Source organism: Erpetoichthys calabaricus, chromosome 18 (assembly GCF_900747795.2).
Source record: "Erpetoichthys calabaricus chromosome 18, fErpCal1.3, whole genome shotgun sequence".
Lineage (NCBI taxonomy): Eukaryota > Metazoa > Chordata > Cladistia > Polypteriformes > Polypteridae > Erpetoichthys > Erpetoichthys calabaricus.
Genome location: NC_041411.2, coordinates 50891076 through 50913577, shown reverse-complemented (window position 1 = coordinate 50913577; position 22502 = coordinate 50891076). Strand labels below are relative to the sequence as shown.

At 41.4% G+C, this 22502-nt stretch overlaps 1 protein-coding gene across 1 annotated transcript; it reads left to right on the top strand.

The window, feature by feature from the left end:
* The first annotated feature begins 3775 nt into the window (after positions 1 to 3775).
* rnaset2l (ribonuclease T2, like) lies at positions 3776 to 18100 on the top strand. The gene is made up of 10 exons (XM_028824348.2): positions 3776 to 3888; positions 4058 to 4142; positions 4440 to 4497; positions 4644 to 4708; positions 4857 to 4917; positions 14528 to 14595; positions 15658 to 15771; positions 15861 to 15909; positions 16051 to 16125; positions 17730 to 18100. The coding sequence occupies exons 1-10, from the start codon at positions 3882 to 3884 to the stop codon at positions 17904 to 17906; spliced, it is 759 nt and encodes a 252-aa protein (XP_028680181.1). The 5' UTR covers positions 3776 to 3881; the 3' UTR covers positions 17907 to 18100.
* The last annotated feature ends 4402 nt before the right edge of the window (positions 18101 to 22502 follow it).

The window sequence follows — 22502 nt, the reverse complement described above, 5'->3', positions numbered from 1 at the left end:
AAGCCCAATTCTGTGTTTCAGGGCTCAGCCAAACAGTCAGCGCTATACCACCTACACTTCGGAAAAAGTAATCCACCAGAAGCTAAGCATGTTAGAGCCTGGTCAGTACATCGATGTTAGAACATCTAGGAAAAGCTTGGGCTGCTGATGGAAGATGTGTTGGTAAGGCCATCCATCGGGGAGGTGTTTACCCTGTGTTCAGTGTATGGATTCCATTGCCCCAGTGCAGTAACAAGGACACTGCTTTAAAAATTGGCACTGTCCTTCAGATGAGATAAAAAACTGAGGTCTTGACTCTCTGTGGTCCTAAAAGATCCCAGGGTATCCTTCAAAAACAGTAGGGTGTATCCTGATGTCCTAACTAAATTACCTATCATGGTCATGTCCATTATGTTCCCCTAATCACCCCCTTTCTCTTTTTGGTGAACTATCCCTCAGATTCCTTCACCGCCTAATAGCTAATGTGTGGTGAGTGTACTGACACATAAATGGCTGTCATCGCATCATCCAGGGGGGTGTTGCACATTGCTGGTGGTTAAAGTGGCCCCTCACTGATATTGCTTCTGGTGTCTATCCACCTGGACCCATCTCTTCCTGCCTGGCTGGCATTAAACCGGAAGTGTCACCATCTTGGATAGTGTAAACTGAGGCTTGTGTCCTTAGGGACATTCTTTTGCTTATTGTTTTGCCTTTGCAATATACAGGGTTGCAGTGTCACCCCAAATATTTACCTTTGTCTTGCCATCTTTTGCACATTTTACCTGAGAACTTGTCACAAAACTCTGTGCCTACAGTCAGTGAAGAGCGCTATACAAAAATAACCTGAAACTCTCAAATGCTGGCAAACCTGAACTAGATTAAGCAACTTTGAGAATGATATTTTAATTTATTTTTATATACCACACTTTCCACTGACAAGCTCAGAGCATTACATACAGTTACAGTATAAATATAACTTAACATAACATTTTCAAATCTACTCAGTCCAGTTCAGGGTTTTGGGGGCCAATTGTCCAGTTTGGAATAACAAATCAGCTTAACCAGTAAGTCTTTTGGGAATATGGGAGGAAGGTGCACACAACTAAGATGAGAACTTGAAAATACCATATACTGTAGGCAACAATTGGAAGAGGAATTCAAACCTAACATCCAAAAGCTGGCAACACTACACGTACAGTAGCTCCACCATCCTGCCTACATGTACAGATAAAATATAGTTAGAAATAAATTACAAAATGGTATTTGGTGAAAAATAAATAAAACTACAGGCATTATTTATTTTTTCAGGTTCTCACAGACATTAATACTGATATTGTAAGTAAATGGTACTCTGAATCCATATTCAGCAGGTGGCGCATGCTCCTTGGGAAAATGTTTATTAGAAGAGATTGCAGCTTTTACTAAACTAAAAGCCAGTCTCTCTCACTCTCTCTCTCTCTCTCGTATATGTATATATTATGAGAGACGGCCTACTGAGACTGGCATCCTGGCTGGAGCAGAACTGGGATCCTTACCTGGCAGGGATGCCAATAGACTGGATGGACAGGGGAAGGCAATTTATTCAGGGCATTGTCTCCCCCAATACCCTAGTTAGTAGCCCCCCTGGACTTTGGTACTGCTACAGAAACCCACAGGGCATATCTGGAATTGCTGTTCTTATGTGCAGCCCCGTTGTGTCCCTTGCATGCCACCAGGGGGTGCTACCTTGCTGGACGCCAGACGTACCCAGAATTATCGGGACACCAGAAGTGCTCCCGGATTTTACGTAAAAGGAGCAGCCTCCTTCATCCAGGCAAGCCAGAGTCAGGAGGAAGCAGGTGAAGCTTGCCTTGAGGAGCAGAGGAGAAAGAATAAGCTTTGAGAATCATGTTGTGTGTGCTTTGTGCCTTCTGAAGCCTGTTTGTGATGGGAATTTAAAAGAATAAAACCCTTTATTTCAATCAGGACTTGTGTCTGTGACTTTGAGTCTGGGGTTCTGGAGCTACTGGTCAAAATGTTTAGAATAGCTTGGTTTTTCCAGTTTTTCTTCAAATTTAATGAGGTGAAATGCAATGAATTGTCTAAAATGTTGAAAAGGTAAGTGGTAAACTACCAGAGGTTTTAAATTTAAATTTAGGTTAGCAAAAACTGAAAAAAGGAAATATCAGAATATTACAAATGGGCCTTCTTCAATCAACAACTAATAGGTTAAAACCTACAGATGATCTACAGCAATTAAAGTTAGTTAATATTTGCCAAGTTGAAGCAGACAATTTGCTTAGGTGTCCTAACTTCTGCTGATTACTTAAAAACCATCTGTCTGTCTTAAAGCAAAGTTGTAACGAACTGTGTTACTACATCTTCTGAAGTACTACTTGGACAATATTCCAGTGATAATGGGAAGAACGCAGCAATTAACAAATGAAATGAAGGCCTTTCATTTAGAGAGACTGCAATAAGAATTAAACTGTCAGTGTGTCCTATACAATCCAAAGGCATCTGGAAACTGAAAGAAACCCTGATAGGATCTAACAGACCCAAAGTCACAACCCAATCAGAAGACAAGTTTCTCTGGGGTACCAGCTTGCATGATAGGTGCCTCAGAGCACAACAGCTTCAAGCACAGCTTCACAGTAGTCAGACCCCCTGCAGCAGGTCGTAAAAACAGCAGAGGCCATTATTGGGACTGAACTGCCATCACTCGAACTCTCGTATAAGACTCGCTGTGTGAGAAGGGCCAAAAACATTCTCAAGGACAAAACTCATCCTGGAAATTCTTTGTTTGAGCTCCTCCCGTCAGGAAGACGCTTTAGGTCAATCCGTGTACTCACAAACAGACTAAAATAGAGCTTTTTCCCATCTGCCATAAACTTTCTGAACTCTGAATCTCCTCCGTCTGAGACCAATTTTAATTGAACATGTGCAATAAGCTATACTGTATTGGTAATGTGCAATATACTAATGTAATACAATATAGAATATGTAATGTACTATTCATTAATAGGTGCAATAACAATTTATGCTGCTGTACTTTGAGCAATAATAATTTGCTCTGGTTACTTGATCACTTAACACTGTATATGACATATTTGGAATTATTTGACTTTTCTTTAAATGCACCTTGGGGCTATCACAAAAAGTAATTTTGTTATGTTACACAATGACAATAAAGTGCTTGAACTTGTCTCAGTTTCCACTGTGAAGAGGTGACCTCAGATTTGACAGGGCAAGTGATAGTAAGAGAGCCATTCCTTAAAGGATAAAATAGGGCCTTAAAAAAGTGGCTGTGAACTACTACAATATGGGCAGACTGGGGTTCCTGCAGTCAGCTGTCGCTACTTTTGATGGAGGCATGGTTCCTCACCAAATAGGGAGTATACCAGTACCATGTAATGGCCTGCTTGAGCTGCCTCCACTTGTCTCTTCCCAACTTAGTTGTGACTTCTCTCTGTCAGGTTTCTTACATAGCAGTAATGCTTTCTCCCTGTCAGAAGGTTTGTGTGGCTTCATCTGTGGTTATTTATTGCCTCAATCACCCATTTTAAATAAAATGATGTCTATGGAATAAACCTCACAAATCACAGTGACACATTTGAAACCTTTGGTTACAGAAGCCTCCCGGGTGAATTGTCCTCTGTTATAAAATCTTAAACATTGAACAGTCAACATGCTGGTTGCTTTGCTGCCCTGGTGTCACAGAAATCTTCACATGGTCTTCTCTGCCATACCTCTTTGACTTTGCTGAACTTCTTAATGCTCCAGGGCATAAGTATCTGACTGGACAGCATGGAGCTGCTAGAGGTGTGTCCTCCAGTCATGTGCTTCTATAACATCTCAAAATCAGTGAGAAGTAACTGATTCTCCACAGAGAGAGAACCGATTCTGCGCTGAAGCAGAGAAAAATGAAGGGTAAGTTCTTTCTTTCTTTTCTTTCTAACTTTTTTATCATTATTATAACATATCATTGGAGAAACAATTTTATTTGAAATGAGAGACTTTCTAACAACAGGAAATGCTTAAAGGATGTTAGTTGTTCAGCATGCTACAGGCTTAAAACTTTCTGAATTCTGCCCTTTAGGAATTGTGACATCAGTTTGTCTTCTTTGGAACTTACCTGCCATCCTGAGTCAGACAGCTAGCGGCTTCGAAGGAATCCAGGCAAAGTAAGGCTAAAGAAAATTATGGTAGAAAGAAGACATGGCAAAGAAGCTTTATATAAATGAGGCTAACAGCAATGTTTTTACAATGTTTAAAACAGAAAAGATTATTCTGTTGTATAGGTATGTCTAGAAAATTGAGCCTCGGACTTTGATTTTTAATGGCAAAAATGTAAGAGGAAGTTGAATGAGGAAAGGTGGTTTAGTGAAATGACTCATACTAAACTAAAGTTTACACAAAAAGGAAGCTGTGGACAGTGAGTTTAAAGGCAAGTGGCTAAACTCTCTATTTCTTCATTGCAGGTTCTGCTCCTGGGAATGCATGAAGTTCACCCTGATGTGGCCAGGTACTTACTGTGTGGTGAGTAGAGGTGGAGTATAACATGACAACATGGTATAATCATAATCTAAGACTGACATGAAAGCCAGTAAGTTATGTTCATTGTTAAAGTGACCAGCTGACTCCATCAGTGTGACCTTTAAAACTTTTATTTTTTAAATTTTTAGAGCTTGAAAAAGTTAAAGTGCAGCATCCCCGCCAATGTGAAGGGCTGGACCATTCATGGGCTCTGGTAGGTTATCACATTGTGGATACTTTGGCACACTAAAGGTGCTGATCACTTTGATCCCACAGTCTTTTGTTTTTTGTAATCATTATTAGGAAATTCCATTTGGTTTCAAGATTGGCTGATTTTTTTTGTGTCACCGTCTCTCTCTCAGGCCCATGATACATAATGAAAACTGCTGTGATTGTTGGCCAATTTTCCGTTCAGATCTGGATGTAAGTTGACGTCACTTTATGTCTATTACGGTAATTAATTATTTAACATAAAATATCTATATATATTAGTTTTTTGCTTTTTTTCAGAAGGATTCTGTATGCCACATTCCAGCCATTTCAGTTATTTGCTTTAGCTTTTTGTATCTTACAATATATGACATTTCATATTTAAGCCATTGCCCATCTATTCTTTCATTGTCAAATCCACTTAATCCATGTCAGGCTCACACTTAGCAAAGCCTAATCTGGCAGGACTGAAAGCCAGGTAAGAACCAACCGTATATGCAGTGCATGCCCATTGCAATGCACTCTCTTGCATATCCTGTAGGGAGAAATGAAAAAGACTGAGAGTATAAAGTTTTGGGGACTTACCAGTACCCCATTTAATCAAAATAAAAGTTTGGGAAAAGGAAAGCAAAAGTGTCAGTCCAATAATTGTGAATGTTATGTGTCCTTTAGTACCTCTTTGTTCAGACTTCCAGTGATGCTTTCCTTACTCTGCTTTCTCAAGTTCGTATATGGACACTGAATTCCAGAAACACTGTTGTGTAGTTAAGCAGCCTGCTAGGTGGAAGAGGCAGGTTCTTTGAGACCAAGCCAGAAGTGACATTAGTCTGCTTCGTCCTCTGGACCACAGATGAATGGAGAGAGGGTGTTAGCAATTGTGTTCCTCCCAGTGCTATCTGTGACTATACCTTTATAATGCTGCTGTAATTGATGGGACACATGGGCTGGCATCCCATCCAAAATTGAACAGGGACCCTTACCAGGCTAGGAGGCCATGCAATGGAACGACTTGGGAGATGATTACTGGTGAATATTTTCTTCCCCAATACATTACATGGTGGCATCCCTGGGCTTCAGTACCCATTCTAATACCCACAAAGTAGATAGATAGATAGATAGATAGATAGATAGATAGATAGATAGATAGATAGATAGATAGATAGATAGATAGATAGATAGATACTTTATTAATCCCAAGGAGAAATTCACAATATGCTGGGTATGCTGAGTATGCTGGGAACTGGAATCCGAGAGTACAGCCCTGTGGAATTACTTGAGTGCCACCAGTGGGTACTGCAGGGGTTTACAGTCCCAGACTCATGGGACTTCCGCTTGACCTGGAAGTGCTTGCAAAGGACCATGTCCTGGCACTGGAAGTACTTCTGGGTCTGAGATAAAAGGAGCCGCTTCATCTCACGTTGGGGAGTTAGGGTTGGGAGGCAGAGGGTCCAAAGAATCTTGCATTTATAATTGTGTGTTTTGGCTGTGTTCACTAAAGACATGTTGGTGAAGAATAAAAATGTTTTGTTTTATCCAGAATTGTGTTTTGTGATATTGTGTCTGTGGTTTGGGGCTCAGTGGTACCCCCTTGTGGCTATACTGCATTGATGATCCTGGCTTGACTGCACATACATTTACTACAGCACAGCCCATTTAGAATTGCTACTTAGTCTAACATATAACAGACTGTCCGATGTGGCCACTAGGGGTTTCCCCAGAGCCCAAACACCAGACACAACTCAACCAAACACAGTCCCAGTTTCAAATAAGTTATTTTTATTTAATAATAGTCCCTTAACTGGCTTACTTCAGTTCAGCACAGAATAGTTATACCAATCAGCACTCTTTCCACTTCACCAAGTGTTGTCCTCAATCTTCTGACTATGAGATGAGACAGAGCAGCTCCTTTTACAAGGAGCCTGGGAGTACTTCAGGTGCCATAGTATTGCACGCTGAAAACACTTCTGGGCCACATGCACGCTACATGAAGTAGGAAGGTTCTTCACCTGCATCTCCCCTTGGCAGCACCCAAGTACCCCAACATGATTACCCTTCTGCACTACAATTTCCAGGATAACATGCAGGTGTTCAAGTTGGGAGTAAGCCGCAGTGTAGCAAGAAGGTTATTTATGGCAAATGTAATTTGTGAAATTTGCTTCACAAAGCCATGCAATTCAGCCAAGAGAGAGACTGCCAGGGAGATTGACAAATGACAGCTGTAAGTCAGGTTAGGTAGATAGGAAGAAAACATATTAAGGACACAAGCAGGTTATTTTAAAAGTTGCTGATGTCTGTTTGACCAATATGGTTTAAAAACCTAGAGTGTGTGAAGGTATTAATAACCAGCCAGTTCTTCTGGTAGTCGCCATACCTGACCTAAGCGTCTGATTATGCCACCAACATTCCTCACAGGATGGAACTTATATGCGTCAGCATTCTCCCACTTGGCTGGGATGTCCCTTTCCTTCTCTCTAGCCTGAATATGTATGTATACAGGATTATGCATTATATTCTGGGAATGAATGTTATCTTTTAAAGCAAGTTGAATACATATACAGTATCTTTTTTTGTACTGTATTTCTCTCTGTTGTAATTATTTCTGCCATGGGTACAAAAGAAGATGGTATTGGTTCTAGTCAGTTCTGCATCAAGGAACACATCCCAGGAGAGAAAGAGTGTTCCCAGTTGGATAAACACAGGAATACTGCAACCTCTTCTGCTGGGGAATGAATTGTTCAGAATATTCAACCTCGCCCAGTCCATCCATCCATCCATCCATTGTCTCCCGCTTATCCGAGGTCGGGTCGCGGGGGCAGCAGCTTGAGCAGAGATGCCCAGACTTCCTTCTCCCCGGCCACTTCTTCTAGCTCTTCCGGGAGAATCCCAAGGCGTTCCCAGGCCAGTCGAGAGACATAGTCCCTCCAGCGTGTCCTGGGTCTTCCCTGGGGCCTCCTCCCGGTTGGACGTGCCTGGAACACCTCACCAGGGAGGCGTCCAGGAGGCATCCTGATCAGATGCCCGAGCCACCTCATCTGACTCCTCTCGATGCGGAGGAGCAGCGGCTCTACTCTGAGCCCCTCCCGGATGACTAAGCTTCTCACCCTATCTTTAAGGGAAAGCCCAGACACCCTGCGGAGGAAACTCATTTCAGCCGCTTGTATTCGCGATCTCGTTCTTTCGGTCACTACCCATAGCTCATGACCATAGGTGAGGGTAGGAACATAGATCGACTGGTAAATTGAGAGCTTCGCCTTGCGGCTCAGCTCCTTTTTCACCACGACAGACCGATGCAACGCCCGCATTACTGCGGATGCCGCACCGATCCGCCTGTCGATCTCACGCTCCATTCTTCCCTCACTCGTGAACAAGACCCCGAGATACTTGAACTCCTCCACTTGGGGCAGGATCTCGCTACCAACCCTGAGAGGGCACTCCACCCTTTTCCGGTTGAGGACCATGGTCTCGGATTTGGAGGTGCTGATTCTCATCCCAACTGCTTCACACTCGGCTGCGAACCGATCCAGAGAGAGCTGAAGATCACGGCCTGATGAAGCAAACAGGACAACATCATCTGCAAAAAGCAGTGACCCAATCCTGAGCCCACCAAACCGGACCCCCTCAACACCCTGGCTGCGCCTAGAAATTCTGTCCATAAAAGTTATGAACAGAATCGGTGACAAAGGGCAGCCCTGGCGGAGTCCAACTCTCACTGGAAACGGGTTCGACTTACTGCCGGCAATGCGGACCAAGCTCTGGCACTGATCGTACAGGGACTGAACAGCCCTTATCAGGGGGGCCGGTACCCCATACTCTCGGAGTACCCCCCACAGGATTCCCCGAGGGACACGGTCGAATGCCTTTTCTAAGTCCACAAAACACATGTAGACTGGTTGGGCAAACTCCCATGCACCCTCCAGGACCCTGCTAAGGGTATAGAGCTGGTCCACTGTTCCGCGACCAGGACGAAAACCACACTGTTCCTCCTGAATCCGAGGCTCGACTATCCGACGGACCCTCCTCTCCAGGACCCCTGAATAGACTTTTCCAGGGAGGCTGAGGAGTGTGATCCCTCTGTAGTTGGAACACACCCTCCGATCCCCCTTCTTAAAGAGGGGGACCACCACCCCGGTCTGCCAATCCAGAGGCACTGTCCCTGATGTCCATGCGATGTTGCAGAGGCGTGTCAGCCAAGACAGTCCTACAACATCCAGAGCCTTGAGGAACTCCGGGCGTATCTCATCCACCCCCGGGGCCCTGCCACCAAGGAGTTTTTTGACCACCTCGGTGACCTCAGTCCCAGAGATGGGGGAGCCCACCTCTGAGTCCCCAGGCTCTGCTTCCTCATTGGAAGGCATGTTAATGGGATTGAGGAGGTCTTCGAAGTATTCCCCCCACCGACCCACAACGTCCCGAGTCGAGGTCAGCAGCGCACCAGTCCATCCATTATTTGTTTATTCAGAGTGGGATAGGAATTGAGGACTCTCCTGGCTGGATTGTGCCTCCACTCCTGTAGAGCTGGGTAGGGAATCATCCTCAACCCCAGTTAGAATGCCAGTCCACCCTCTCTGGCACTATAACTGAAGAAAAACCAATTCAGATGCTGGAGCTATGAGGCAGCATCTCTAACCACTGCACCACTGTTTCACCTCACTGTAACTATAGAGTAATGTATTCTTAAAATTGGTAATCTGTACATATTAGAAAAGTATTATAAACACATGAGAAAAGTAGACTCTATATTTTACTAAGCATTAAGGTGTCAGAGTTAGGATTAAAAAAGACTTATGCCTACATATTCTTTATTGATTTGTATGAGCTAGAAAACACCAGTATTTCATAAGCCAAAGGTCAGACATGCTAGAGAGCCAAAGGATGGGCCCCTTCGCTTAGAGAGGGAATGTGAGCTCTTTGGCTGTAAATAATGGTAGCAAGCAAGAATAGTCCTTATCAAACAGATAAGATAGACAGATTGGGGTTTGACACCCCCTCAACTAAGAATTATTGGTGCAATTAATTAGAGGGAGGACTAGAGCAGCGGAATGTTAGGAGTCAGATGAGGAAAAATAATGACTTAAATGATAAGAATTTTAATAAATGTAACAAATGCTTATGGCTGGATGCTCATTGTTCTATCTAAGTTGAATCTATATGTGCGCCATACAATGAAGCCTGATTCTGCTGCCTGTCCTGAGACTCTGAGTGCTTTCTTTGGGGCTGAGGGTGCCCCCGTCGTGTCTGCCTGCTTCAACATAACCCTCAGTGTATTCTTCAAATATTTAATGATTAGTAACACATTGCCTCTCATATTTAATATCTGAATTCTCACTTCATCATTCAAGACCTTCTGAACTCTCATGCCATAAATATAGGATAGAATTCAAATTTGGAAGTTTGGCTGATCATCATTTCTAAATAGCAGGCAGCACTTCAGACCTTAGCACAATATTCACATATCTTGGATTCCATTTTCAGGCAATCATCATCTAAGTTAATAGGTTATCATTAGTTCCATCCACATCTATTGATGTACAAGTAGTTTCAAATTTGCTGTTGATTAAGTGTTAGATTAAGCACCACACCAATGCAGAGCATGCTCATATGTATAACTTTATTCACTCATACTACAAAAATGTAGTGCTGTTAATTGTCTAATCCTGCACATCTTTAGAAAATAGAAATATTGAGAGAAAAATTCTTAGACAAGAGAGGCCAAGGAAACTCCATACAAGACAGTGACAAGCTGAGCTATGGCCCCAGGGCTCTGAAAATGTGCAAAATTCATGCTAGTGTTAAATTCATAGACAGTAGTGTTGTAACAAACATTTATAGTAACATGGCAAACTGCAAAACTGCCAGAATGAAATCTTAACATGCAATCATGGGCAGAACTATGGAGAAATGGCTCTGTTACTAATACTGTAAATTGTCCAGCCACAGGTAAATTTTCATACTGTGCAACTTGACTTCATAGTGATAAATGACATTATTTTAGGTAATGGATGAATGAATGGGCTGGTGGTACTTAAGTTGCAGCAGGAGATAGCATAGCATCTTTAATAACTGTTCTTAAGATTTAGCTATTTAAAATATATTTAATTTTGTATATTATTATTTTACTGTTCTGGTTTAACCAAAAACAGCTTTAAATATTTTCATTATAATGCAGTGATAAAAAAAGGAAGAATCTGTTCCAAAGATTGTTTCATTTAGCTAGAATTAAATAATTACTAATACCCTAATAACAAATATATACAATGCCTTCAAAAAGTATTCAGACCCCTTCATCTTTTCCACATTTTGCTATGTTGCAGCCTTATGCTTAAATCATTTAAATTTATTTTTTCCTTCGTCAGACAATGCTCAATATCCCAGAATGACAAAGTGAAAAGAGGATTCTAGGAATTTTTGAAAATGTATTAAAAATAAAAAACTGAAATATCTCACTGGCACAAGTACAGTATTTAGACTCTTTAGTCAGTATTTTGTTAAAGGACCTTTGGCAGTAATTACAGCATGGAGGCTTCTTGGGAATCATGCAACAAGTTTCGTACACCTGGAATTGCGGATTTTCTGCCATTCTTCTCTGTAGATCATCACAAGCTCTTTCAGTTTGGATGGAGTCTGTCACTGGACAGCTATTTTCAGGTCTTTCCAGGTTCAAGTCTGGTCTCTGACTGGGAGACTCAAGAACATTCCCAGCTTTGTCCCTAAACCAACCATGTGTTGTTGTTGCTTTATACTTGGTGTCATTTTCCTGTTGGAAAGTGAACCTTCAGCCCAATCTGAGGTACATAGCACTCTAGAACTGGTTTTCTTTAAGGAAATCTCTGTATTTTGCCCCATTCCGCTTCCCCTCAACCCTGTCTAATCTCTCAGTCCCTGCTGCTGAAAAATAACTCCACAGCATGATGCTGCCACCACCATGCATCGCAGTTGGAATGGTATTACATAAGTGATGAGCAGTGCCTGTTTTCCTCCAGATGCGATACTTAGAACTGAGGCCAAACATTTCAAGTTTGGATTAAGCAAACCAGAGAATCTTGCTTCTCATAATCTGAAAGACCTTTTGGGTTTCTTTTTGCAAACTCAAGAGGACGTTTGTCTGTCATCTGACAACACTGCCATGAAGCCCAGATTAGTGGAGTGTTGCAGTGGTGGTTGCCCTTCTGGATGTTTCTCTCATCTCTCCACAGGTTGCCAAGAACTCAGCCAGAATGATCATTGGGTTCTTGGTCAATTTTCTTACCATGATCCTTTTGCTTGTTTGGCTGGGTGACCAGCTCTATAAAGAGTTGTGGGTGTTTCACACTTATCCCATTCAAGATATTATAGAAGCCACTGTGCTCTTGTGAAGTGTCAATGCTGCAGAAGTTCTTTGGAGACTTCTCTAGATCTGTGCCTCGACAGAATCCTGTCTCCAAGATCTGCAAGCACTTCCTACAATGTCATGACTTGGTTTTCTCCCTGATAAACATTGTCAGCTGTCTTTGAAACTATAGACAGATGTATACAATCAATTGAATTGAACAGAGATGAACTCTTAAGTTGTAGGAACATCTCAACGATGATGAATAGAATAAGATGTTCCTGAGCCAAATTACTAGTGTTATTGTGAAGGGTCTTGATATTTGTGTCAATATGATACTTCAGTTTATTATTTTTAATAAATTTGCAAAACTTCCTAAAATTCTTTTGATGAGGGAAAAAATGAATTTCATAGATTTTAGAATAAGTCTGCAACATAAAAAATGTGTTAAAAGTGAAGAGGTCTGAATACTTTCTGAAGGTACTGTACATAATACAGTGCTTCATTGTAGTTAATAATATTAACCTATTGACGATGCCTTGTGGAAAGATACAGAGGCTTTCTAGCAGGTTTATTGTTTAAGATTGGATGCATTCAATCTGAATTTAAATTCATCCATCCATCCATTTTCCAACCCGCTGAATCCGAACACAGGGTCACGGGGGTCCGCTGGAGCCAATCCCAGCCAACACAGGGCACAAGGCAGGAACCACATCCCGGGCAGGGTGCCAACCCACCGCAGAACACACACAAACACACCCACACACCAAGCACACACTAGGGCCAATTTAGAATCGCCAATCCACCTAACGTGCATGTCTTTGGACTGTGGGAGGAAACCGGAGCGCCCGGAGGAAACCCACGCAGACATGGGGAGAACATGCAAACTCCACGCAGGGAGGACCCGGGAAGCAAACCCAGGCCCCCAGGTCTCCCAACTGCGAGGCAGCAGCGCTACCCAGTGCGCCACCGTGCTGCCCCTGAATTTAAATTTTCTTATAAAGTCTTAATACAACCTTAGATATGCCTAGGTGGAGTGGTCCAGTTTCCATTATAATTCAGTGTACAGCACATGAGTAAGAAAAGATTCCAAAGCTGGAGCAAGCAAATAATTTACAATTCTAGGGGGGTACTACACATGGAAGTTGTAAGGGCTGCAAAAAACTCAATAGTTATCAGTTTAAATGGCTGAGAAACATTGCATAGAGTCAAATGCACTATACCAAATGGTTTACTATGGCACAGATAACCAAGTGTTGCACTTCTTCTATGTTGATGCAACAGCCAGCACAAGGTATGAAACAATGATCTTACCTATAAAGAGTCAAAAACACACCCAGATGCACAGCTAAGCTGAGAAGAGCACCAATGTGACACAGGCAATTCCAGGAGATTGCAGTTATGTTTTGTTGGAAAATGGAACTAGGCAGCTGTATCACAAAAGGTTGCAGGATGTCTGTCCTTTATGTGCAGTTGCATGATCAGGGATTCCCCAAGGAATAGTGGAGATGACAGACAATTGTAGGTGATTGCTCCCAGCATAAAGACACCCATGGTTCTGGTAGTGTGGATGTATTGTTCTGTTCTCCTCATTGTTTCCATGAGTGAAAGTAATGGACATTAAAAGTAAGAGAGATTCAAGAATCATCACTGAAGCCAAGCTTATTAGTTTATGGCAATGAGTGATGCAATCTATAGGTCTTTACTAACAAATACCAAAGGCCTCCTGCCACTATTGCGTGCAACATTATCTCCACTGTAACATCTACATGGAACCAGTCTCACCAAGAACATCAATTTGGTCCTTACCAAACTAGCTCAGTTGTTTTGATGAATGATGAATCAATGAGTTATTCTTGAGGTTCTATAATGGTAGAACCAATGTTTTGAGGTAACTTTGATCGCAACCTGTCTGCTGTTCACCTTTTCATGGCGAGTCTGATGTGCAGCCTTATAATAGGGCAACACAAATGTCATGGCCTTAAAAAACTAATCATCTGCATAAAAAACTAATCAACTGCATACATGATTGTGCTGATCTTTTCATGAGCATTGGATTAATCTTTTGGAGATTATGATAATCTCTTTCTCTTCACACTTTAGGAAAGGGGTTCGTATAACACACCCTGAAGTAAAACATGTTGTTAAAGGATTACTCCAAACAAAAATACTATTATTGTAGTAATGATCAAGAAAAAATTAGAATCTCACGTTTTCATGCAGAATGAAAAATACAAAGTTTTTGATATAACAGGTGCAACTATGGTGACCAACACTGGACTACAGCAAACAGTATCAATAACATCCATAAAAAGTCTCACTTTACTTGTGTCACATAATCCACATGTCAAGTTATTCAGCCATATGCTCACAACATCCCAAACACATCTGTAGACATTCCATTTTTGTCCATAAGAGAATGTTTCAAAGGTGATCTGTTAAACAATATTTTCATAAAAATATACATGTTTGGGACGTGTAACGGAACTCCTACCTGTTTCTTATCTCTCTTTGTAGGTGCTGGAACCTCAATTGTCCATGTTGTGGCCTACACTAATTCAGAATAAGTCCAGTTTCTCCTTCTGGTAAGAGGAAATGGCAAGTTCTACTAAGTTTTGTGTACGTCATTTCTCATAGTCTGCAGGTATCCTCTCCTTGTTCTCCCTCCTTTAGAATTTTTACTCAGAAACATGTTGAAACTTATCTTTGAGGGTCACTAAAGTTACAATATCTATATATATATATAAAATCCCTATGTGCGTCCAGGTGTCCGTGTGTGGGTGTCTTCTGATGAAGTGCGCATGCGCGGGGCACAGTGCGATGCGCGATATTACTGTCAGAGAAAGTTAGAGGCGTTTTACGGAAATACAAACCAGTATTACTGCGAGAGGAAATTAAAGGTACACAATACAGTGACGCATATTACAGCCACATACAAGCCAGTATTACTGTCAGAGGAGATTAAAGGCATATTACCGACGCGCACGCCTGTATTACCGCCAGAGAAAATTAAAGGCATATTACGGACGTACAAGCCAGCGGACGTACAAGACGGTATCCTTCAATAAGAGCGCGCACAGGCATCCTTCAATAAGGGCGCGCACAAAAAGGCGAGCCTCAAAAGGGCGACCTCAATTGGTCGCAGCGAATAAAGGCGCGTGTAAATAAAGATCTGCACCTTTGTTGCTCTTCACATATTCCAGAGCCATTTGAACTAAATTATTTACGAACGCCTTTATTCGCCGCGCTCAATTGAGGTCGCCCTTTTGAAGCTCGCCTTTTTTGTGCACGCCCTTATTGAATAGAGCTGTACAAGACAGTATTACTGTCACAAAAAATTAAAGACACACAATACACGGTGGCAGCCCACGAAGAACGGTCAGCTCAGCAAGTAAACATCAACAAAAGAAAGGCTGAAAGAAAGAAAAATATGACCAACAAAAAGAATGAGGTCAAAGTCCCTTGCCATTTAATATAGACTGTTCCTTCTAATGTTTATGCACTACTGTTCTAGCGCCCGTTATTGTAACGGGCTAAATGACTAGTTTCAGTATATAATGCATGTGATGATAGTACAGAATTCACAGAGTTTGTAGGAGCTTCCACTTCTGAACCCCCGGCTCACTTGAAAAATGTTTTTCCTTTAGGCAAGAGGAATGGCGCCGTCACGGTGCCTGTGCTGGCTGCGTGGAGGGGATGAACTCACCCACCAAGTACTTTCAAACTGCCCTTAAACTGCGGGGCAATTTTGATGTAGACAGGTAAGTGCATATTGGAGTGGGCTAATGTGTATTTCAAAATGAAAAATAGTTTAAAGTGACAAAAATACTTTCTTCCTTAACACTTGTAGAGCTCTCCAGACTGCGGGTGTCTTTCCCTCCTGTAATGTATCCTATAACGTGAGTAAAAGAGCTAGACATACCCTGAACAAATGGCTATTTCGCCTTCTGTAACAATGGTACATCTTTTGATTGGGTGTCACAATCTCACATCTCACTCATTTATATTTCTTGTTCTCTCTTCCCTGGCACTTTGACTAGTATAACCAGCTTTATTCTACATTGCGGCCCATTGTGGGTGACGTCCTCACAATCCAATGTGTTCAGGACCACAAGGTAGGAATGTTTCTAGATTCAAGTGCTTTGTTTGCTTGTGAAGGTTACATGTCCTCTCTGAATTATGCATTTAGAATATGACTTAATTTTATTGCCATTTTATTTTTACTTCTCTTTCTCCGAGTCCACATTTCTCACTCATTCCTTTACTGTTATCTTACACTCTTCCTTTCTCTCTTTCGTTCTTTAGATTTACTTCAAAAAGCACCTGTTTAGCATTAACATGGCCAATATTGGTGGCATGGTAACTCCCAAAGACACATAGACTTATGTAACTGAGACTCACATTTAGCCCAGTGTGCCCTCCACCAGACTGGCATCTGATCCAGAGCTGGTTCCCAACTTGCCCTCAGTGTTGCTTGGTTAGGACTATAATCTTTGCAATCATGAAAAGAAGCCTCGTTTACAAAGCTTGCATATGCACATAAAAAGGCTTGAAGTGTACTATGCAAATTTACATGCAAATGTTGGGATTTATAAAAGAAAACATGACAGGGGAACTTATGTATATTTACAGTATCTCTAACCCTCAACAATAAGGATCCTGAAAGCCCCACGGGGAATTGCGCCACATGGCCGTAGTGTCATAACTGATGCTCCCCCTGAACACACTCCTGACGAACCCTAGAATCAACTTGAAAAAATGTAGAGGTTCTGCCTCCACTCTGCACAGCACTCACAGTACCAGTGTACAGGCCAACCATTATATCCTGCAACAATGAGGCGATCCTGCGAAGTCTCAGGATGTCCAACAGGGCAGTTCGAAGAACTGAGTCGAACGCTTTCTGAAAATCGATGTTTGCGCTCCATGAGAACCCTCAGTGCCAGGATGTGGTCGATGGTAGACTTCTTAGGTGTAAACCAAGACTGCTCCAAGTCACTAGTAGGTGATCAAGTGATCACGGATCCTATTGAGGACGACCCTAGCAAGGACCTTACCCAGCACAGAGAACAGTGTTATCCCCCTGTAGTTGCTGCAATCCAGGCGATCACCCATCCCTTTCCAGATAGGGGCAACAAGTCCCATTTTCCAGTCAGTTGGGATTTCGCCAGTCTCCCAAATGGAAGCAAAAATTGCTTTCAATGCCAGGAAGACAGCCTTACTAGCAGCCTGGAGAAGTTCACCCCAGATTCCACAGATCCCTGCAGCCTTAGCTGGTTCACCACCTGAGCAATCTCAGTGAAATTGGGTGGTTCACAGCTAATTGGAGGATCAGCCTCAAGAACTGTGGAACCAGAGATATCCAACGTCCTAGCTGGAACAATTGACTTAGTCCTTAAAGGAATATGAATGTTATGTCACACATACAGTTTCTAACTTGTTGAATTCTGTCAAGAATCTAACATCAAGTCGACTTACCCTGTTTCATTTTGCTCCCCTCCCTTTCGGTTCATTATTAATATCCTTAGCTGGAAAACTTTGAAAAGCTTAAATAAACCTTCACAATTTTATGTTTCCTGCCTTTCTTTCATACTCTCACCCCTCTTCTCTTTTTTCCTTCCTCTTTTCTATCCAAATTTCCCTTCAACATTATCTTTACACCCTTCTTTTAACTCTGTTTCATCTTCTCTAAATGTAAATCTTTAATTCCTCCCACTCATAGGGAAGACAGGTATGGGTGCAACTGAAAATCACAATGACTAAGACATTCACCCTGGGCTGCAATAAGCTTCAGGCTTCGGAAGATTCTCAGGAGCCACCAGGACATCCCTGCCCAAGAACAGAACCTATTTTCTACTTCCCAATCCACAGAGAGAACCCAGCGGAGCCCTGCAAGTGACCAAAGGGTCTCATGGGCTAATCATCAAGTCACCCTATTCCTAGCAATTGAGCTTGCGGAATGCTTACTGTAACAATGCTCTACAAAACACGGTGCCTGCGCTATGTAATTATTTTTACTTTCCTCAGGTGGTCAAGCGCTTTTTTCATCTAGTGTGCATTAAATAAAATGGTTTCACCTCAGCTGTGTTTTGGCCTTGTGGTTTCATTGATGGGAACAGGTGGTAGGCTCTGTCATCACTAACAAGTCAACTCTCATCTATACTCAATACACTTTCAGACAAGTTTACTGAGTCTGGATGAAATATTTGGTCAGTTATTTATATGCTTACATACAGAAAAATTACTAGATCTTTATTATTTTCCACTTACATGGTATTTTGTAAATATTCAAAAAAGTTAAACTATTAACATCAGTTTTAAAGTGTGTTTGAAAGTGTGAAAAATGGCTAAAATAAGTACTCTTCCAATAATGAGTAAATAGAAGCCAATGAATATGCAACTGTTTCTTATAAAAATACCAGTGCTGTTATTGACTAGTTTCATGAACTTGAGCAATCACAAAGTTAACCTCCTAGTGAAAGTGGCAACAGTGGAAGTGAAACTTCCATCGTTGACTGATTCTTTGTTTACTTCACCACCACCCAACATTTTGTGGGTTATCCCCCTCCCCAAACCACCTGGCACTGTCACTACAGGCTTCCTTTTGAAAGTGCTACATGAATGATTTTTTGATGTAAAATTACGCTACATTGTGCACAAAAACTGAGTTCTGAACCAAATGAAACCTATCCAAAATGACACACAGAGCAAAAAACCTTTCACTAATGTTTGTCTTTGGTATGATGACACAGACTCAAACCAACAGTGCTATAACCTAGTAGACTTAATACCTCAGTTGCACACTCCTAATTTTGAGAATTTACCGTCAAGGTAATCCTGAGATGTGATTTAAAGGGCGCTCCTTGCCAATTCTAGATTCAGTCTGAAATCAGTAGATCAGTTGGGTTAGCACTGGTGGGCTGGAATAGATGCAGAAAGACAGAGAAGGACGGTGAAAGGGGCATTGCAGTTTAAGAAGGAGGAAAGAAACATTAGAAGACAAAACAGAGCAAGTGGCTTGTGAAGCGGCAGAAGCAACATCATTTTCTTTATTCTATTTGTTTGTGAGAGGCACTGGGGATATTCTTCCATTCCACATATAGAAATTATTTTTACACATTATACTATAAAATCATTCACAGTTCCTTTCAAGTATACCACTCCTGGATTTCAAATGAAAGTTAACAGATTATGTTTAATCCAGACTGACATGCTCAAAAAGAAAATCTTTAAATACAAAATGCCTTCTCAGCAGATTTTTTGGAAAAGTCAAAAACAGAAATATGCTACAGAGACTCAATAATATCTGGTTGAGAAATCTTTACCTCAATAACAGGTGCAAGTCTTGTTAGGATTTTAAATTGTCTCCAAGCCTTACGTACTGGTAAGGAGTATACTTTATTTCTCCTCTTGACAGATTTGCTCCAGAGCACTCACATTTCTGGCAGAATGCATGTGGACAGGCATTTTCAAATCATGCTTCATATTCTCAATAGTATATATAAATAAAATGTATTATTATTATTAATATTATTTATTATAGAGATCAGGATGTAAGTGGGCCAAAGTGAATGTTACATCATGCTTCAGCTTTATACCATACTACACTAGCTCTATTGCATTATTTTCTGGTTCTGTCTTTTCTTTATTTTTTGTACAGTTCCATTAAGCTGTTAAGTCCAGGCTGCCCCTTTCATTGTAGGGTTAGCATTTCTAGGGCAGAATTAGGTTTTTGCTTTATATTTGGGCTTAGCCTTGACCTCATATGACCAAAAGACCGCATACAAAATAGTAGATGGTTCACTCTTGTACATTCTACCAAAATCCACATGAGACTTTATTTTTTTTCTGCCGTCCTGTGTAATCCAGCAACTTTTCTCAAGATCTGAATATATTTGCAAAGCACAATATCAATGTAAACAACTTTGTATATTATAGCAACTATAAAGTGAAATGGTGGCAAATTGGGTAATGTTTATGTCCTGGGACCAGGCACTGGCATGTGAGGATTTAACACTATTCTCCTCACGTTAGTGTGGGTTTTCCTCCATATTTTCCAGGATTTCACAAATACAGTAGCTAGGTAAATTGATTGTTCTAAACTGGCCCCTTGTTGGGTTTATGGGCAAGTGTGCACTGGAATGGTTTGGTGTTTGTCCACAATTCATTCCCAGATTGGATTAAGTGGGTTTTGACAATGTTACTATATGTTACAAGTAGGGATGCACCGATACCACTTTTTTGGAAAACGAGTACGAGTACGAGTACTTGCATTTCAGTACTCGCCGATACCGAGTACTTGCCGATACCGAGTACTTAATAAAAACATGATTTAAATTTACAGGTAACAGCTTTAGTCATATAATTTAACAAAAAAAAACAAGAAACTCTCGTCTATCCACTGGGAGGTTAGGCTAATTAGCGACACGGGGCTAACACTGCTTGTCCAAATATCCGTGGTGAAACTAAACGCAGAGGAGGCTTGCAGTAGGCTGTGGGTATGTTTTTTCACGGAGTCGTGTAGTTTAGGCAGCTCCATGTCAGTCATGTAGCGGCGGCTTGGGACATATCTGGGCTCCAGAACATGGAGGAGACGCAGGAATCCCACATTTTCTACCTCCGAGAGTGGCTGGTCACTCAATGCAATGTACTCGATAATTGCCTGTGTTATTTTCACAGCACGTGGATTGTCTCTGGACATTTTCTCTCGTCTTGCAAGAGTTTGCTGCAGCGTGGGTTGTGTTGGTTTAGAAGCGTGGGTAAACTCTTTGTACTCGTTGTCATGTTGGGATTTTAGGTGCTTGATTAAATTACTTGTGTTAAATGCGCTACCTTTTGAGCCTCCTCTGGACAATTTTGCTGAGCACAATTTGCAGTCCGCCTTTGTTTTGTCGTCTTCATTCACTTTGAAATAGTTCCATACGGCTGACATGTCTCGCCTCGCCTTCTCCCCGCTCTGAGCTGCAGCCGGGGCCTGGGGGCGGGCACTCGGCGCCTGTGATTAACCCCTTACATGCCGCTCAAACATAGACATTTCTCAGACCGTGGTATCGGTCCCCGGTATCGGGGGACTTTTAACGAGTACGAGTACTTTAGAAAATGTGGTATCGAGGCCGATACCAGATACCCGTTTCGGTATCGGTGCATCCCTAGTTACAAGTACTGTATATGAATATGAATAATTTCTGCTTACTTGTTGAATATTTTTGCTTACATTTATGTCTTAAAGTTGATTAAAATATTGCTATTGTCTTTTATTGAACTGAGACCTGGAATAGTACTCACTTATCTATTGCTTCTTTCATTTTATGCATGTGCTTTTTCCAAAACCAGGGTTGCTGGAATGTGGACCATGTCTTGGCAGTATCACCAGGCAGGAAACAAACCTATGTGAGATAACATGCCATCACAGGGCACTCTCTATTACACACTCACACACCCTCGTACAGTGCCAGTCTAGAGTCTTTAATCATCCTGAAAGTTGATTTGGAAGGGTTTGCAAAATAGGATTTTGGAACCCAAATTATAGCAGAGTATGATTTGTTCCTAAGGATGGCGGGTGGTCCAATTTTGTGTGCAGAAAACCAGTTGTCAAAATTTACAGTCCATCTCCGTACTTGATGGTGGAGGAAAGAATTTTTTGGCAAAAATGGCTCACTTTTCTGGTTGTAGTCCAAAAAAATAAATTCTGGATTCAACTGTTTAAATATTTTTCTGCAGAATCATGAAAATAGTCTTTTTTCATATATAATGCAAGCAACAACAATCTGTTTTAAAAACAAAGATTTTCTTTGCATTAACATTTCATAAATGCCATTTTACCTTAGGTGGTGTTTAATTGCTGAGGCACGGACGTGGACAATAATTGCAAAAACAGAGGCCTATTGGTCACTGAATGTGGTCTCTTGTACAATAGAATAATTCTGAAGAATATTCACATTTAGGTTTAAAACACCTTGAGGATAAATCTTTTCCATTTGTCTTACATAAGACTGATGAATTTCAAACATATTTTATAACTCTCTTAAGGATCATAAACAACACAGATTTTCAGAGATTTCTTTATATTATGGCAAAGATCAAATTTTCATATTTTTAATAGGGTCTTTATGTTGTAAAGAGCCTAATAATCATTAATTTAGCACCTAAAACAAAAAGGAGGCAACACTCTTGTAGCAATACTTATTAATGTATTCAATTATTAAACACATGATAAACACAGGTAGTATAAAAACAACAATTACTCAAGATAAAACATATCTGTGGCCCATCTGAGCTTATCATTTAAGGTTGTCTTTATCTACTGATTTGGGGTGGTATGACCACTTAACCGCTTCAGAAAAACTCAATTCACACCCTCTTTTTCTCTCCATCCCACCAGCTCAATCCTTGCATTAACCTACTGTGACCGTCAGTGGGTGTGCCAGCTCCCCAGGACCTGACACAACAGACACAGGCTGAAGTCCAGCACACAGAAGTCTTTTACTTTTAGTGG

Coding starts and splice junctions, on each gene's coding strand:
- rnaset2l (XM_028824348.2), top strand. Junction 4,143..4,439: donor TTCGAAGGAATCCAGGCAAA/GTAAGGCTAAAG, acceptor TCTTCATTGCAG/GTTCTGCTCCTGGGAATGCA. Junction 4,498..4,643: donor GGCCAGGTACTTACTGTGTG/GTGAGTAGAGGT, acceptor TTAAATTTTTAG/AGCTTGAAAAAGTTAAAGTG.